At 33.9% G+C, this 14,756-nt stretch overlaps 1 protein-coding gene across 1 annotated transcript; it reads right to left on the reverse strand.

Moving 5' to 3' along the window:
- Nucleotides 1-2,826: 2,826 nt before the first annotated feature.
- Nucleotides 2,827-11,421, reverse strand: LOC132556558 (uncharacterized). The gene is made up of 6 exons (XM_060220970.1): nucleotides 11,308-11,421; nucleotides 10,701-10,839; nucleotides 9,975-10,089; nucleotides 4,516-4,618; nucleotides 3,632-3,754; nucleotides 2,827-3,399 (listed from the first exon to the last, which is right to left on the reverse strand). The coding sequence occupies exons 1-6, from the start codon at nucleotides 11,419-11,421 to the stop codon at nucleotides 2,827-2,829; spliced, it is 1,167 nt and encodes a 388-aa protein (XP_060076953.1).
- Nucleotides 11,422-14,756: the final 3,335 nt, after the last annotated feature.

Raw genomic sequence — 14,756 nt, forward strand, 5'->3', positions numbered from 1 at the left:
AAATAACTGACGAAAACGAACTAACAAAAAAGAAAAAGTTACAAAACCTTTTGAGAAATAGTGAACGAAAACGGAAAAGGTTACTGAAATTTTGAGAAATAGTGAATAAAAACGAAAAAGATACAAAACCTTTTGAGAAATAGTGAACGAAAACGAAAAATTTAGTATGAAAGCTATTGAGAAATAGTGAACGATAACGAAAAGTTACAAGACCTTTTTTAAATTAGTGAACTAAAAAGTTCTAAAAACCTTTCGAGAAATAGTGAACGAAAAAAAGAAAAGAAATACCATACTAGTAACTAATAACCCTAAGTGACCACACAATACAATAGCTATTCCGACTATGAAGAGGGCCTTAATTACTGGAACCTGTATTGAAAATTGAATTGCCACTACAGTTTAATAATTCTCGAAACTGACAAATTTAGAAATAGGTGAAAAATTATGAATCACAACAAGCAATTAGCTGGTTAATCGTCTTCAAGGCAATACAATGATAGATCAATGTGAAATTTAATCATTGCAAAATCATCCGCGAACCATTTTTTGCACATTTTAAATTTCCGTTAATCTTAATCATTCACATGTCAGTTATAAATTGTCACTCTCGGAAGAGTAAATTACTTTTTTGAGGTTTTACGATACGGAAAGAGCAGTGTGTTGTTAGTGATTAAATTCAAACGCGTGTCTGTCATCGCTTTCTGTACGAGCGTTTGGCGACGTCAACGAGCAAAAGACAGTCCGGGTTAAATTTCCTCGCGTCAGTCAATCAAAATCTCTTTGGAGTTTTATACCACGTTTAGATTAAACCGATTTGTTTAACAATATCGACTGATTGGTGCCTCGGTATTTTATAATATCCACCTACAAGCATTGTGGTACAAAGTAGTTCACAGCATTAAATTGTTCAGTTGTGTAAAGAGAGATAACTCTTACTTATTTTGACATATCGGCATTAGAATTTTGAAATGAAATACACTCACCAAACAATTAAGTAGTTGCTGGTCTCACAATACATAGAATATGAGGAATTTAGACGTTTTGATCATCACTATTGTAAAGATCTTTTAGCTGTTGTTACGAAATAACCGCTGGAAAACTTATATTTGTATGAATATATATTCTTTCGTGTGGTGTGAAGTACACATTGTGACGAAAGTTGTTTAGGAAGAAATATCTGTTTTCTGTTATCGTTCGCTGCTATGTGGAACCCGTGTCCTAATTAACGTTACTGTATCAGATACATGTTTGATGAGTATGAAGACTCTCTTTCGCAATGGTACGGTACCAATTCTTTAGGTTCCAGCAAGACAAATGATAACATGTACTATTGCTGAAATATCCCTAGGTATCAGCAGTCGTGGATCGTTAATAAGCTGTTCTCAAATTACTGTTTCTTCAAACCTTTAGCAGAAGTGATGAAATAACAACAATACAAAAAGGAAATGCGGTTTTATACAAACTGGATGTAAAAGGTCCTTTGTGGAACGTGGTGTACAATTTTCAGGAAAGTGTTAGATTTTAGGGGTTTAATCCGATAAGTGTAATGTAAATTAAACGTTTTGTGATTTCTCATTTGTAATTTTGCGTCTCAAATGACCAATTTTCAGTTTTTACCAGGTATCTGGAGTTTAAAAGCAATAATTCTATGATGATCTAAGCTTTCAGCATGCAAGATTTAGTGGAAATCTAAATTTGAAATGTGATAGGCTATGATCCAGCTATAGTTATATAAAATAAAAAAGACTCAAAATTAGTTAATTAACTATTTTTTCAAAAGAAGATCAATAATTGGGACCCTTTACATTCTATAAAAGAGCCACCGGCCGATTTTTTTATCAATAAAACAAATTACAAAAACAAACATTACTAGAATTATTTAATCGTATTCTCAAATAAGTAATCAGATCAGAATATATCTAAGATTTGATATATATGTCCTGAATTGTTTATGCTCCGATGTAAAACATGTCTAGCTGAAATGTTAGCCAGACCAAAGTACAGATATATTCCTTTACGTTGTAGGTTAAAGTGATCTCATTGTAAAGGTTTTTAACATTGATCAACAGTGTCTGGTTGTAATAAACGTGTTTAATAAAACATACAAATGAAGAGATTTATCAAACAGATTACTATCAGTGTAGACAAGAACTTTCGATGCAACAGTGCGACACTCAATATAATCATCCGTCTATAGAATCCAATAAAACAAAGAGAAATCAGGAGTCACTGCTAACTCGTTGGAATATTTTCACCAATCAGAAATCAAGGATTGGTGGCAACAGTTACAGAGGCTTTAACAATAGGCTGAACCCGTGACTGTGTTACGTTAGTTTTGAAAACGAATGTTTTATTGTAAAGCTATCTGTCACCCTATCCCTAAAATGTCAAGAATTATCAGTGTCGGATAGTCTTGCCAACCAACAAACAGGGTTTTCGGACTGATTTGGTATTTCTTTAGATATCTATACGTTTCAAATTAAGCTTAGATTGCATACATACATACATTCCAACACATCTCAGAATCTCAGATGACTGTCCAATTTGCAGTCACCCATTTGGAGTCCATAGCTGTCGTTATCACATACTCCATTTCTTAACATCCGCTGGATATAGAAAAAAAAACAAAGGACTTGCGCTTGCGTCATGGCAGTAGATTACATAGATATCAACAATATAAAGGTAGAATAAGTATCCCAGTATTTTGCCAAGCCAACCATGGTATATGTGTCGGATTTTCCTCGTTTGCCTTCCGGTGAAAACTATATTCGACTTGTATTTTGTCATGCTAGTGGTGTCCACAAGTGTTTGGTGTGCTTACATGAATTAAGGTCTTGCTTTAGGCTTTTTCTTACCCTTCCATGCTGCCGTAAGCTTTTCTTCTTCACGAGACACTCTGCCAGGACTTACACGTGTTGGACTCACGTTCCCAGACGGAAGTGGAGGAAGGTCAACAGAAGGCGTACCAGCGTTTGAAAAATAGTTCGAGCCCCATGGCGTCCCTCCAGCTAGACCCTGGTTTAGCTCTGCGGCATCCATATCTTCTTTTCCTTTTGGAGGAACACGGTTTGTCTCCATTTCTATTTCTCTAAGATTCGGAATGCTTCGATTTGGATCCAGAGCATATGCAAATCCCTTGATGATGATTGGTCCATCGGAGTACATCAGAAGGGCTGGCCAAACAACAAAGTCAAACTTATCACCTTGAGTAGAGTAATACCGGAAAATATTTGTGTCAAAAGGTGACTTCCGGTTGACCTTACTGATTAGCACCATTGGTGTTTCCTGTATGACCATATACCACGTGATCTCAACGCACCGTTTCACGTAAGCCAGAACTTGTCTATTGTTATGTAACGTCGGATCCATAAACTCGGGCAGAATCTGAGCAATGAAGGCCTGGGGAAAAATCAGATGAAAATAATCTATTTTTCTTTTGTTTGTTAAGTATGAATCCTGTATGTTTACTCCCTAACTCAAGGTCATGTTCAACCTTGGATTTTACTCTTGGAAGTTACATTGGACCATTTCCCTGTGATTGAACTGTATTCAATTATAAACGATATCTTTTATTTACGTCAAGCAATGACCTTTACATTAATTTCTGTTTAACCTATAAATTACGACATACGTTTTGGATGGCTGGTACACATTCTGTTGACGTCGACTTCCGGTAATGATGAGCCATTCTTGCTGATTTTTGAGGCAACGCTGTTTTTCTGCCAATGAACTCAACACGAGCGTCTTCCGTCCACTGTGTGTAAATAAAACAAAGCACTAACATTACATCCACAGAGATAGCGCTTCAACAGTTTTATTTGACTGTCACAAATTGTGTACAGTACAACATTACATGATAGGTAGTCTGACATTAATTATGATACCATATATGTACATGTTAATTTGAGTAAGAGCCTTCCATAAAATCACTTTTTATTTTAATTGTATTCAAAAGAGCGTAGATATGACGTCATTAAGGCACCATATTGGCATACGTCGCATCAAACAGAGACTATCCAATCCCTCCCAGAATACATTGCGGTACCCCAATAGTGTATTGTGAATGTTAAGGAACGACCACTCTGCTAGAGATTGTATAGCATTACGTTGTTAAGATTTTCAGGAAGATCTTTCACCAAATAACCATACACAGTCTATTTACTTTCATTAAAGATATACATGGATATCTTAAAACGATATCTAAAATCTAACTATAACAACTGAATGGTCGTAAAATTGTATTCATTATCAATATGAATATAATCTGGGTGACATTGGAATAATCGGACATCATGATTATCTATCTGCCATATAGGCGGCATTCATATTGACCACAAATACAATCTGACGTGATTTTAATGGCTACATTATGACACGTGACGAATATGATAAATGTATTCAACATTTCATTGTCTTTGCCACATAAATATTTCTTTGATACTTCTCGGTAAAATAATATTTATAAAAAAAATATAACAACTATATAGCATGTCTGTCTAATATTTCAATTCTTACCGTAGAAAGGGGACAATACAGTTCGCCTTCCATGTTCGTCATCTGGGCTCTGGCAATGTCGTCACAAAACGAGTAGGCGGCCTGTTGATTTGATACAAGAAATCTAGTTTAATGTACTCTCATAGGTTTTCGGTAAAACAAAATGTGTTTAAATTAACCTTTCACACGACAACGTACATTTTATAAAATATCGATAATACGACAACGTCTACCATATAAAACATTGATAACACAACGTCTACCATATAAAACATTGATAACACGACAACGTCTACCATATAGAACATTTATAACACAACGTCTACCATATAAAACATTGATAACACGACAACGTCTACCATATAAAACATTGATAACACGACAACTTCTACCATATAAAATATTGATAATACGACAACGTCTACCATATAAAACATTGATAACACAACGTCTACCATATAAAACATTGATAACACGACAACGTCTACCATATAAAACATTGATAACACGACAACGTCTACCATATAAAACATTGATAACACGACAACGTCTACCATATAAAACATTGATAACATGACAACGTCTACCATATAAAACATTGATAACACGACAACGTCTACCATATAAAACATTGATAACACGACAACGTCTACCATATAAAACATTGATAACATGACAACGTCTACCATATAAAACATTGATAACATGACAACGTCTACCATATAAAACATTGATAACATTCTACCATATAAAACATTGATAACACGACAACGTCTACCATATAAAACATTGAAAACATGACGACGTCTACCATATAAAACATTGATAACACGACAACGTCTACCATATAAAACATTGATAACACGACAACGTCTACCATATAAAACATTGATAACACGACAACGACTACCATATAAAACATTGATAACACGACAACTTCTACCATATAAAATATTGATAACACGACAACGTCTACCATATAAAACATTGATAACACGACAACGTCTACCATATAAAACATTGATAACACGACAACGTCTACCATATAAAACATTGATAACACGACAACGTCTACCATATAAAACATTGATAACACGACAACGTCTACCATATAAAACATTGATAACACGACAACGTCTACCATATAAAACATTGATAACACGACAACGTCTACCATATAAAACATTGATAACACAACGTCTACCATATAAAACATTGATAACACGACAACGTCTACCATATAAAACATTGATAACACGACAACGTCTACCATATAAAACATTGATAACACGACAACAACGTCTACCATATAAAACATTGATAACACGACAACGTCTACCATATAAAACATTGATAACACGACAACGTCTACCATATAAAACATTGATAACACGACAACGTCTACCATATAAAACATTGATAACACGACAACGTCTACCATATAAAACATTGATAACATGACAACGTCTACCATATAAAACATTACCATATAACATTGATAACACGACAACGTCTACCATATAAAACATTGATAACATTGATAACGACAACGTCTACCATATAAAACATTGATAACACATATAAAACGTCTACCATATAAAACATTGATAACATGACAACGTCTACCATATAAAACATTGATAACACGACAACGTCTACCATATAAAACATTGATAACATGACAACGTCTACCATATAAAACATTGATAACACGACAACGTCTACCATATAAAACATTGATAACACGACAACGTCTACCATATAAAACATTGATAACACGACAACGTCTACCATATAAAACATTGATAACACGACAACGTCTACCATATAAAACATTGATAACACGACAACGTCTACCATATAAAACATTGATAACACGACAACGTCTACCATATAAAACATTGATAACACGACAACGTCTACCATATAAAACATTGATAACACGACAACGTCTACCATATAAAACATTGATAACATGACAACGTCTACCATATAAAACATTGATAACACGACAACGTCTACCATATAAAACATTGATAACACGACAACGTCTACCATATAAAACATTGAAAACATGACAACGTCTACCATATAAAACATTGATAACATGACAACGTCTACCATATAAAACATTGATAACACGACAACGTCTACCATATAAAACATTGATAACACGACAACGTCTACCATATAAAACATTGATAACACGACAACGTCTACCATATAAAACATTGATAACACGACAACGTCTACCATATAAAACATTGATAACACGACAACGTCTACCATATAAAACATTGATAACATGACGACGTCTACCATATAAAACATTGATAACACGACAACGTCTACCATATAAAACATTGATAACACGACAACGTCTACCATATAAAACATTGATAACATGACAACGTCTACCATATAAAACATTGATAACACGACAACGTCTACCATATAAAACATTGATAACACGACAACGTCTACCATATAAAACATTGATAACACGACAACGTCTACCATATAAAACATTGATAACATGACAACGTCTACCATATAAAACATTGATAACATGACAACGTCTGCCATATAAAACATTGAAAACACGACAACGTCTACCATATAAAACATTGATAACATGACAACGTCTACCATATAAAACATTGATAACACGACAACGTCTACCATATAAAACATTGATAACACGACAACGTCTACCATATAAAACATTGATAACACGACAACGTCTACCATATAAAACATTGATAACACGACAACGTCTACCATATAAAACATTGATAACACGACAACGTCTACCATATAAAACATTGATAACACGACAACGTCTACCATATAAAACATTGATAACATGACAACGTCTACCATATAAAACATTGATAACACGACAACGTCTACCATATAAAACATTGATAACATGACAACGTCTACCATATAAAACATTGATAACATGACAACGTCTACCATATAAAACATTGATAACATCCTACCATATAAAACATTGATAACACGACAACGTCTACCATATAAAACATTGATAACATGACAACGTCTACCATATAAAACATTGATAACACGACAACGTCTACCATATAAAACATTGATAACACGACAACGTCTACCATATAAAACATTGATAACATGACAACGTCTACCATATAAAACATTGATAACACGACAACGTCTACCATATAAAACATTGATAACATGACAACGTCTACCATATAAAACATTGATAACACGACAACGTCTACCATATAAAACATTGATAACATGACAACGTCTACCATATAAAACATTGATAACACGACAACGTCTACCATATAAAACATTGATAACATGACAACGTCTACCATATAAAACATTGATAACACGACAACGTCTACCATATAAAACATTGATAACACGACAACGTCTACCATATAAAACATTGATAACACGACAACGTCTACCATATAAAACATTGATAACACGACAACGTCTACCATATAAAACATTGATAACATGACAACGTCTACCATATAAAACATTGATAACAGTAAACCATATAAAACATTGATAACACGACAACGTCTACCATATAAAACATTGATAACACGACAACGTCCTCCATATAAAACATTGATAACACGACAACGTCTACCATATAAAACATTGATAACACGACAACGTCTACCATATAAAACATTGATAACACGACAACGTCTACCATATAAAACATTGATAACACGACAACGTCTACCATATAAAACATTGATAACACGACAACGTCTACCATATAAAACATTGATAAAACATTGACAACGTCTACCATATAAAACATTGATAACACGACAACGTCTACCATATAAAACATTGATAACATGACAACGTCTACCATATAAAACATTGATAACATGACAACGTCTACCATATAAAACATTGATAACATGACAACGTCTACCATATAAAACATTGATAACACGACAACGTCTACCATATAAAACATTGATAACACGACAACGTCTACCATATAAAACATTGATAACACGACAACGTCTACCATATAAAACATTGATAACATGACAACGTCTACCATATAAAACATTGATAACACGACAACGTCTACCATATAGAACATTGATAACACAACGTCTACCATATAAAACATTGATAACACGACAACGTCTACCATATAAAACATTGATAACATGACAACGTCTACCATATAAAACATTGATAACATGACAACGTCTACCATATAAAACATTGATAACACGACAACGTCTACCATATAAAACATTGATAACATGACAACGTCTACCATATAAAACATTGATAACATGACAACGTCTACCATATAAAACATTGAAAACACGACAACGTCTACTATATTAAACATTGATAACACGACAACGTCTACCATATAAAACATTGATAACATGACGACGTCTACCATATAAAACATTGATAACACAACGTCTACCATATTAAACATTGATAACACGACAACGTATCTCTTATAAAACATTATACGACAACGTCTACCATAAAACATTGATAAAACATTGATAACGACAACTGTACCATATAAAACTAACCATACCATATAACACACAACGTCTACCATATAAAACATGATAACATGACAACGTCTACCATATAAAACATTGATAACTCGACAACGTCTACCATATAAAACATTGATAACACGACAACGTCTACCATATAAAACATTGATAACATTGATAGCCCACAAGACAACGTCTACCACTATTATTCTCATTTATGTGAAATTTTAACTATTTGGAATGTTTAAAACATTGATAACCATATAAAACATTGATAACAACTAGGAAACGTCTACCATATAAAACATTGATAACACGACAACGTCTATCTCATATAAAACATTGATGTTTAACGATTTGGAGAAGAGATGGATTTTTACATCTGACCAAGACCGAACAAGCGTGTTTTTGTTTTATTGGCTTGATCCCTCCTTGTCATTATAATACCATTGGGTAGGGTGTATTGCTGCGTTTGAGTTACGGCATTTCAATATGATAGCACTATAAAAGTGCCTTTAATGGCCCAATTGTTGTGGATACTATCTTTACAATGTATTGACCTTACTAGTTGGGAGAACAAATCCAAATCCAAAACAAATGAACATTGATAAAGATATGAAGCATTTAACATCACTTTAACACACTGGATGTACAGAAAGTGACAGATGATTATCTTGAGGAAATTGCAAAGTCCATACAAACGAGATTATTACATGATTTATTTCTATATGGTGTTGATGTTAAAGTGTATTGTAGAAATCGAACATATTCTAGACAGTGGGTTACCCTCTGCGATCTACAATATATTCTACAGAATTTTTAAAATCTTTTGTGATGAGCTGAATTATACAACATTTATGGAGGTCGTTTGTCATTGTTCAATCTTAGTGTTTTATACAGTAAATCCTGTATTACCCTCTGTGGTCGTTGATCTGTCTCAGCTGGGTGATCTGTTGATCCTGTGTGGTGATCTGTTGATCCTGTGTGGTGATATGTTGCTCCATCTGCTGACATTTCTTAGTCCTGTCGTCTAACATAGTAAAAGACACGTGGTTGTTTACTTAATTGTTTACAGACGATTTTCCACGTATTTTCGTCGTGATAATTAATTGCACTGTGAATTGATTAAGTTATAAACTTCCCATCCATATCAAGTTCGTGATGTAGGGTTTAAAATCATGAAAAAGGGGTAATTTCTTTCTTCCCGAATTAATTGCTATTACGTAATAAATATGACACTCCGGATAAAATACTAGTAGTAGTGCATTGTAACACCAGTGGTTTAGGATATTTTCTATCTAGTTTAAATAATATTTGAATATTGAACTTCCATAATAAAGCAAAGCCATCATGAGTGTTGTGATTTTTGACAACGATTTAGGTATGTCGTGTTTAAATGTACTATAAAAAGTTGTCAAAAAAAAATGTTCTTGAAGCCTTGCCTTGAAATCAATGTGGTTTTGTACTTTCTAGTCTCTATATTATCATTGATGATCCAAATGTTTTTTTTTCTTTTGTCGGGATATGGATATCTGTTTACAAAACCCGATACCTGTCACATAAACATGTCAAATTAAATCAGATTCTCGGTGACAAACAAATCACACTTGTACAATGTGCTTTAAAACCTGACAGAGTTACCTAGTTCCTGGGTAAGACGATCAATCTCCTCCTTGAGATTAGGATGGGGGTAAGGTATATTCTTTTTACACTTAGGACACTGGTATAGATCTGCCGGCTGTTGACCCTTTGACTTCTCTTCTCTATTTCTCAGGGCTTCCTATGGTGTTATAAATCGCCATGTTAACCTCACTATGGTATCCTTATAATCTTTCCGACAAATATAGAACAATCTCAACAGTTATCCTCAGATGGTCCCTGGTACATGGATATAATTGTTAATGTGCAGTATCTCCTTACTTACATTTACAACTACATTTATTTTTGCGGCCAAACGAACTCTTACATACTGATTTCATGAGGTTCAGTGATTTATTGTTGGCTTTACGTTACTGAAACAGTGAGCCGGTGTGCTGTCATCGCTAGAACGCGATTTATGCGACCTGAAATGTTTTAGCTATACGCAGAATTAAGAATGCGTTCAAATGTATTGGTTTCATTTATTTTTTTTAGAAATTAATTTTGTAATATATTTCTGGTTAAAAACTATATCCACGTGAAAGTGTGAGTGAATGGTAATCACAGAAAATATTGGATTCCTGATGAATTATGTCTATCATTTACTTACCTTGAGACTCTCGTAATCTGAGGAAGACTTCTTGATGAGGTCTGAAGTGATCGGTTTGTTTTCCCTCAAACACTTAAACACTTCGTCTATATTAGACGTGTTAACGGTTGTCATATTGCTACAGGTGCTTCATGACGTCATAGCTTATCAATACGACATCTACGTTAAACCTGAAAGCAATGGAGATACTGTACTGGACAAACCATTCTAAATATACATGTTCTGTTAGAATATGAAAGGTTTAACACCTTTTCAAGGAAAATTATCGCTTTGATTGTGTAAAGAGTAATCTCCTTGATTTGAATATTGTTGATTACATGCAAGTAATCAATGACGTGGAATATGTCCTTGACTTGGCGGGAGATAAGGGAGATAACTCCTATTCAATATGGGTTACAGAAACGATACTGCGACCTGTGTAACAAAATAGGTCTTAGATATATTGTTACAAAATGTGGTTTCGATATTAGTGCATCTCAGATACATAAGTCAGTAATCTTTGGCTGAGTGGATGTAGGGATTAATTAGTCAATACGTAATATCTGGTAGGTCGGGTGTGAATGCTGTATTTACGGTGGACAGCACTGATATCTACTAATCCGATTAGTATATTCTATTGACAAAATTTAACTATCTTTCGGGCTGCCTTTAGAAATGCCCGCCGCGCCAAAAATTAAAATTCTTAAACAGGTTTCACGATGATGAACAGTATGAGGAGTGGGTTTTTTAATGTATACCTTAGAGATACTGTTTTTATTCAGGGACAGTTCTGATACGAGACACAATGTGAAGTACTAGTATGAGTATATGAACTATGTATTTTAATGAGATGTTGCTTTTGTACATGTAACATTATTATTATTCAACAAGTAATAAACATGGCTATTACCAACAAGTACGTGAGTTTACGCCTACTGTGTTACACCTGTATATTGTGCTCCATGTATATGTCCTCTAATTTTCTTTGGCTCTAGATATAGCGTGTTAAATTCCGATGTTCTGTTGGATGATGTGACTTTTAATCAATCTCACTGAAATCAGATGTTGATAAAATACCTACATCTATTCACGCGGTACGTGATGATGAACATATGAATTTATTCGAATTGTCGTTTAATAAATCTGTTGGTGTTTTATGACACTAAAAACATGGAGATAACTTGCCCTCTGTAACAAACTGTTTGGATATTTGGTTGTGATATAAAGAATTAGACGATCAGCTATGAGATGAAACAATCGCTCCTAATGTTTACAAACATGTAACAATAGTTTGGATGTATGGAACCGTACGCTTTCAAAATACAAGGCATTGCAATAGTTCGATTTCTATACTAAATTTCATAATTAGCTTACAAAGATAAACATTTACGTTCACATATGTACACACATGCTGCTTACACTTGTTACACAGGTGAACCTATAACATGTATAAGTGTACTCATGTATACAAAATACACCAGGTGGATTGCTATACTAGTACATGTGACTATAACAATCCACTCATATCAAAATCAACGGTGTGGAATATATAAATACTAACTTAAAAAGTTTTCAATAGTCCTCGCGTGAAACTTGATTAATTTTAACAAGTTTATAGTTACAGATTGACGTAAATAAAACAGAAGTAATATATTCCAATAAAATCGACATACTTACCTGTTGAATCCTCTCTGGCTTTAAGGTTGATAAGACATATGAAAAGTCATATCCTACATCGTACTATATACCTATAAACTCAGGTCTTCGGTTGACATGGATGTTTATATGACGTCACATTTTCCGAGTTTTTTTTTTCAATTGACTTTTAAATCAATCTTTTTGGCCAAGTACACACTCCACCGAACTTCCTCAATACCTATTTCCATACCACCACCGTGACAATATTTAGCTTGGAGTATAGGTTCTATTGAAAAGAGACATTTGAAAGACCGATTGAACATCAGCATTGATATGAAATATCAGTGCTTTCTATATCCTATCGAGGTCAGTAACACAGTAAATGAAAACCCGCTTTTTATATAGCAGGGCAGTCATTTCGTCATTAATGTTTAAACATTATAAGGCTCCGACATAAATGTTGTTTTTGTAGCAAACATAAATATACATGTATTTATCAGTAAGGCTACATATCTATTCACCCAATTTGCTATAAAGTATGAACATACTCACCTGTACGGCTATATACATACTCACCTGTCCGACTATAAACATACTCACCTGTACGACTATAAACATACTCACCTGTACGACTATATACATACTCACCTGTCCGACTATAAACATACTCACCTGTACGACTACCTACATACTCAACTGTACGACTATAAACATACTCACCTGTACGACTATATACATACTCACCTGTCCGACTATAAACATACTCACCTGTACGACTACATACCTACTCACCTGTACGACTATAAACATACTCACCTGTACGACTATAAACATACTCACCTGTACGACTATATACATACTCACCTGTACGACTAAATATATACTCACATGTACGACTATATACATACTCACCTGTACGACTATAAAATACTCTCATATTCATTTTATAAGATTTAACCTACCTGTATGGCTAGAAATGTTGACGTGACACTAGTGTTTTATCCCATGGTCGTAATGTAATTCTGTATAACAACAAGTATTTTGAAGTTTTATCGATCTGCTAAAGTGCCAAATATGACCGACTCCTAAATGGTGACGTTAAGGTCCGACACGACACCCAATATATATAGACTACTTCATCCTGTCAGGAAGCTATTTGTGTAATAGCAAGTTGTCCCAGTATAAAGGACAGGTTTTGATTTTGCATATCATCATTTGTTCTGTTGTCCTAAAAAAGGCAATGTTTTCTTAACAAAGTTGAATGCGTGTATCTGAATATAGACCCAAATTAAGGTTGTGTCCTTGATGCTTTAATTTGTTTAGTTGTGACACATTTCTTCCTTTCTTTCTTTCTTTGAAAAAGTTATCCTCCTTTCAAAATGAAGTGTTACATTAACATGCAATAGTTTCACTCACTGAGATCTCCCTTGCTACATTCATACCATACAAAAGTCAAATAAAACAATAAGCAGGCACCTGATATAAAGTAGAAAACTGACAAATCTCAGTACACTTACCATATGAACGTCACTATCTATTGAGTAGCGTTGAAAGGTTCTCTAGCTGTAATGCACGTCAGTGTTTGAATAAACCTACTAGGATTTTAATTTCTCTGTAGACAACAACAAATATATTATTACCTACATTACAGTTCAAAGTAAATTTCATCAAAGCTCTACAGGTACCTTTCAAACACTATTGAAAAGGCGTTTTATTGTGTGTTTGGAACGTGCTATTAATAGAATGTAGTCAATTAATGTGTGGGATATTTCTGTGAACTCGACTAAACGTGATCTTGTCAACTTCACCAGTGGATCGAATTTGCAAAATAA

Source organism: Ylistrum balloti, unplaced genomic scaffold (assembly GCF_031769215.1).
Source record: "Ylistrum balloti isolate Yb309-2 unplaced genomic scaffold, AGI_CSIRO_Ybal_v1 Utg370578, whole genome shotgun sequence".
NCBI lineage: Eukaryota > Metazoa > Mollusca > Bivalvia > Pectinida > Pectinidae > Ylistrum > Ylistrum balloti.